At 36.7% G+C, this 6,014-nt stretch overlaps 2 protein-coding genes across 7 annotated transcripts in view; one reads left to right on the forward strand and one right to left on the reverse strand.

Moving 5' to 3' along the window:
• Positions 1 to 3,532, forward strand: part of astn1 (astrotactin 1) — a 476,318-nt gene extending 472,786 nt beyond the window's left edge. For all 6 annotated transcript variants that reach the window (XM_026150134.2, XM_026150137.2, XM_026150138.2 and 3 more), the window contains one exon: positions 151 to 3,532. In XM_026150134.2, coding sequence (XP_026005919.1) covers positions 151 to 388 — 238 coding nt within the window. In that variant the 3' untranslated portion in view covers positions 389 to 3,532. The remainder of the gene's footprint in view (positions 1 to 150) is intronic.
• Positions 3,533 to 4,266: 734 nt separating this feature from the next.
• pappa2 (pappalysin 2) overlaps positions 4,267 to 6,014 on the reverse strand; it is a 96,295-nt gene continuing 94,547 nt past the window's right edge. The window contains exon 27 of the mRNA XM_026150132.2: positions 4,267 to 5,517. Coding sequence (XP_026005917.2) covers positions 5,407 to 5,517 — 111 coding nt within the window. The 3' untranslated portion in view covers positions 4,267 to 5,406. The remainder of the gene's footprint in view (positions 5,518 to 6,014) is intronic.

Here is a 6,014-nt window from a genome sequence, read left to right on the forward strand (position 1 = left end):
AACTGGATTGCAGTCTTGTGGCTCCATGTTTTTAGTGATGCATCCGTCACATGCAGGCTACTGACATGTGTCAAGTATATACTTTTTGTGTCCATGTCTTAAAATCATCCACAACCACACTTTAATCCTTTATCGTCTTTGTCCCAACAGGAAGGCTGGCCTCATCCTCTCGCAGCTTGATGAGCTCTCCCCATGGTGTAAGGGTCTCCTTCAAGAGCCAAAGATCGGTCTTCGCAGGATGTCCCTCAAGTTCCTGTCCTGTCGTTACACAGACACCAAAGTCTTTGGGCTTAACTGGTCAGACATGGGCCAGGATGTACAAAAGGCATGTGATGAGCAGACGCTCACTGTCATGTATAACGACTACGGCGAGCCCAGGGAGCTCTGAAGGTTTCAGATTTGATTTAGACGACAACAGTTTACTATTGCAAATTGCAGTATTTGTATTTGTTGTCTCAAATGCTCCACATTATTTGAAAAAGCCATTAACTTTTTTAACTTAAATGGCTCCTGAACTAAACATATTTCATGTATTGCGGTATCCAGTGGTCTCTAAAGTCAGCTCTAAAAATCAGGTCCTAAATGAATCCACGTCTCTTTGCTGTCCTTTGTTAGACCTGAAAGACTTTAAGTTAGTGAACATAATGCAGTCGTTGATGCTTTCACCAGAAGCATCTTTCTTCTTGAAGTTGATCAGTTCTCACTGGTCATTCTTCACTGCATATAAGACTATGTTGTAATAAGTATTTTCTTTACTATACATTGTGATCTTATGGCCTGAAGCATCATTTTAGGTGAAGCGAATAATTTAGCATCAATACAAGCTTTATATTCAAATCAAGGCCGGTGTGTTTAACTTAGTGGGCATCAAAATCCACACAACTCCAGCTCTCAAATCCAACTAACCCCACAGTTATCCAGATTGAATCATTTGAGTGTAGGATGTCAGGCGATGGTGTAAATGATACTTACTTGTGTTTTGTTTGATCATGGCTCATAGATATGGAATTATGAAAGACGATTTGTTTTTTGATCATTTCAAATCTGTGAAACAGAAGGAAAGTGATTTTTTTCTCTTTAAAGCATTAATTTGATCCACAGAGTCACCTAGAAAGAAAAAAAGTGGTTTCATTCTGATTGGACATTTTCAGATTTAAACAGCTGCTTTGTGCCTACTTAAATCCAAAAGTACCCAAATCTTTAAATGTTTTGGGAAAACACAGGAAAGTTGTCCGCCAACCATCGGTGGCTACAGGAAGCCTAGATGCAATTACTTGATTCTTGGACCTGATTTGTGATCTGGAGTCAACTTCATATGAAGTTTACATATAAAGTTGGCTTAAAAGAGTCTGTCCAGTTCACTGTAGCCTCACCTTCCAGCAACGGTTATAAATGAATATTTTTCTGCTTCAGTTTTTAGTGGTTTTCATCCAAATGTATTATGAATGAATGCAGCACCTGCAGCAGGTGAACAGTTGTGCTAGACATCAAGTATCTGATGACGTGAATAGTTCTGGTATTGGCTGCTTAGCCGCGTGTAGTTCCTTATTCATCGGGGGCATTCTGCTTTTAGCTGCTACTCCTCCATGTATGTATTTTGGATGAAGTCAGCTTCACAGTATGTAGTTACAGACCTTTTGTCTGTTTTCTCATCTTTCCAACATGCCGAAGAGTTCAAGACATGCAATATACTTCAGGATGTGTCGTACATGATACTGGGAAAAGGCAGTACCTTATAAAGTTCTGTTTCTATAACAAAGGAAAGATTGCATGTAGGCAAATAGAGATTTACTAGAAAAGCAAAACTTAGAAAGGTTAATTGTGTAGATAATAGTCGGAATTATTTTAGTAGTATAGACATTCAAGAGAAAGCCCTGTACATAACATTCAAAGTTTTAGTGATATAACCTGCTCAATGTAGTGTTATTTGCATTTAAGCTGTAGTACAGAAGGTGTAACAAGCATCAAAAACACATGATTTAAAATCTGTACAAATCCAATAAAAACTGTCAAAACTATCCTTCTTCATTGTTTTCAAGTTTGAATGTGATTTAATCCAGTGAATACTTTCAAAATGATCATTCTGTACTTAAGCTGTAGTTTAACAGCAGTTTAATCATCTTAATTTTACGTGCGCTAATCTGGTGTGTTTCTTGCCAGCTTATTCTTATTTTATTTGAATTGACTCATGTTATTATAATATGGTATTTTGGTTTGTATTGTATTAACTGCTGCTAGTAAGTTATAAATTAATAGTTTATTAAACTTTAGCAAATAGTTCTTTTACTGTTAACGGGCAAAACGAATACTTAAATACTTATTCTGTGCTGATTTTGTGCTTCTGGTGACTTTCCATATTTGTAGCTAATCACCTAATTGTGAGGGTGAATGAATAGCGTCTAGTTACAAGTTACAAATGCCAACTCTCACATTAATGTTTTATTATTACTCACTACTTTAATGATAACCCAGACGGCTAATATTAGTCATTGATAAAAGTTAACCAGCTAACATTAACAGGTGGTCCAGATTGAACATTTATGATAATTCATTAATAATTTAATGTTTCAAAACAACAGTTTTATTGACGAAATCTTTAAAAGCAACGCTGTATGAAGTTCTGTCCTAACTGCTCTGTTAGTATCAGTACTGCTGTGAATGACTTCATCTGATAGTCATTTTTAGTATCAGCCAACATCTTTTTTTTTTTTAGAATTTTGTTATCAAAAGGTACCATTAAGTGTCAGTTCTAGTGAAATATCTAATAACTTACTAATGTTGTAACAGATCATATATATTAGATTTAACACAGATCAGATATAATAAGATGACACACGTTGTGTCAGAATGCACTCTAGTTTTGATTTGATATCATGACATTGTCTGTTAACAGGAAAAAGCTACTAGCTACAGTTTTATCCTCTATTAATTTGCCATTTATTAATTACAGTTATTTTTAGGTGTTACTGTTACTTTAACTGTAGTGGCCAAGTCAAAGGTTGATGTCAAAGAAAAAAGATATAAACGAGCAGGTGATTTTTAACAGTTCTCGTATGTGAATACTAAATTGAGCGCTTGTAGATTTTTGTATAGGCAGCAAATTATTTCAGAAATGCTTCACGTTAGAGCACAGTACGGTGTTTGACTTCTGTATATAAATGTACACCAATTGGTATTTTACATTTACATGTGCTTTACTAGATCCAATGATGTACTGTAATATCTGCTGTGTATCTCAGTCTCTGCACATTAACACACTGATGCCTGTTGTAAAATGACGAGCATACGGTTCTTAATCTTCTGTGATCTGTAGATGATACCTGGAATTCAGCTGAACTTTTGCGCTGAGCTAAACTGAAAACGAAATAACCAACAAAATAAAAAAAAGATATGGGGACCCATTTGAGCATTTCAGAAACATGAAACAACCATCTACTATCTGCATGCTATATTGTATGTGGCATCATAAAGTCGACTTTTTCACTTTGATCTTTGCTACTTCTGAGAACAATAAAAGAATATACTACAAAAAGTGGCTGTGTAGATATTTTTCAGAGCTTACTAAAGAGATTTTGCATGTGCACACTGATTGAAATTCATATAATTACTTGCAAGTTGTTCTCAGCAAGTGCTCACAAACTATTATATAAACTGTTGGAGCTACTTAACTATTCAGAGTTTTTGGAGCCACATTTGGACAAGAGGGTGAAATGGCAATTTATCAGCTAAAGCTAGCAAGCTAGGCTATCTAGCAGCATTACCGCACTGTACATGTGCATTGCAGAGAGAACTAGCTAATTATCAACAGACTAATAAAATCCTGGAATTCCACTCACCAAACCGAAAACATGCCTCTTACACAGGCAGAACCATACAACAAGAAATATAAATGCTACAATAGCATAAACACAATGAAGGTGTCCAGTTGAATACTTGGATTAGTGAAAGTGAAGCTGCCTGTGTTGTTTGTCAATCAATTAGGATGAGTTATAAAAAAATCTCTTTATGCTGTTACGAAGTATGAAATTATCCATAGAGCCCAACACTGCTGTTGAACCAGGCTGTAAATATGCTTCCCAGTGGTGTAAAGTTGGGTGGGGAGCCAACCTTAAGTAGAAGGACTTAAGTAGTAGAACTGTAGATTTAAATTTTTCATGTACTATGTTATGTTTGTTAGCTTAGCTGAATAGCACTAAAGGTTTCTATTTGTGGTCAGAGCATCTCATCAATACAACATGTAATTGACAGAATACAAGTCCACAGTTGTAAGGGTCAATATAAAGTTGCTATTTATTTCATAGAATATAAAGTACAGTTTTGTAAAATATGACAAACAAACATGATTATACTTACTATAGATCCAATATAGTACTGGGGTAGTTTATTATTTCTAGATAATGGACACCAAAAGCTGTCTGACGTAAACACATGCAAGCAGATGTCTGTGCTGAGTGGATGATGTGACCAGGTTTCCCAAAGAAGTCTCCCTCTTTTTGCTTTTCAGTATTCATCTTCATGTGCCGATATGTTTCAGTGAGCCCTTGAGCCAGTAATATTTGATGCTGCTGATGTTGTATTTATATAAGTAAACATTCTCTTTTGGGGTTCTTCTTTTTTTGGGAAGCCCTATGCACACATTGTAACCTACTGATACACGTTTGTAGTAGAAATATTACTGACCTGTGTGGCTAATAGGTGATCTAATACATGTGTTAGGTGATCCAAATATATTAGTCTATATATGTTAGTCTTTACATACATGTATCCACTTAAATTCCTAACGACTACAAGGATCCGAAGCCCGTTCAGGTACAATGACAGCATTTGGGCGGATTCCATGAGGAAACAGGAGACTTTGCCTCGGCATTTTTTAAATACAGTCACTGTAATTGTGTTTTTCCCTCGGTAGCTCTTCCTGTGAGGACTGTGCCTGTACTGGACAGTTTCAGGCACATCCAGTTGTTTTAGTTGTTCACTTCCCCGAGACTAATCATGTCCAGAACAGTACTCGAGTCCATTTACAAAAGTGATTTGATCCAATTATCATGGTTTGAATTTCAGAGGGGACGATAAACTGTTCAGCCAGGCTCTAATGTTGAAAACAGAATTATCTTCACAAATCCAATAGTGAAGATAACCTTTAACTTCTTAACAGGGAGAGAAAACATATTCATGTGTGGAGGTTGTTTTGCTGGACTGGACACAGGAATTCGAGTTTCAAACCACCATGACTCATATTTAATGCAGCTTTAACAGTAAAATGTCCTTTTATTGTACAACCTCAAACTTCAATCACAATCGCTGCGTTATAAAATCTTAAAAATGGGATATTCTGTGTTTGTTGTGGTGGATATTCTGTGGTTTGACTCCATTTAACTAAAGTTCAACTTATATCATCCCTCCATCTTATTGTGTCCCTCCTCCCTCCAAGTGCTTGGCTTTGCTCTTGTTCTCTTCTGCATCCGGATCCCGGCAAGTGCATTCATCCTGAGTGCAGTCAGCTCCAAATTGAATGACCTGTCAGTAAATAAACACAGCATTCAGTGCGTGGCTTCCCAAAACTGCTATATATCTTTCAGTCTGTGGCTGAAACACACGACATGTGACTTCTCAGTTTGCGTTGTGCGCATTCCAGTTCTTAAAAGATGACTAAATCAAGAAAGCAAACATCCGGTGAGTTTGGTTTTCTCATCAAAGCCCGGTCCTTGCTTAGCTTTAATTCAATCTAAACCTATTCCACTGTAAGTGAAACAAAAAGCATAGAAACGAATTCTGAAAAAGCAGTGGGATAGGAAGAACTGTTACATCAGAACTTTGAGTGAAAGCAGAGTTATTGAGAAGGCCTCTCGGTAGGGTTGTTACATTTCAACTGTAGCAAAGAGCACAACTGTGAATGGCAAAAACAGACAATAAAGTATAAATTAGCTTGAACTGACCTAGCAGCATTGTGTTTGTGCTGAAAGCTAAGCACCCCTTAGTACTTGCTGCATTTCTTCACAGTTTCGAAGAGCGCT

The sequence above is a fragment of the Astatotilapia calliptera genome, chromosome 18, assembly GCF_964374335.1.
Source record: "Astatotilapia calliptera chromosome 18, fAstCal68.1, whole genome shotgun sequence".
Lineage (NCBI taxonomy): Eukaryota > Metazoa > Chordata > Actinopteri > Cichliformes > Cichlidae > Astatotilapia > Astatotilapia calliptera.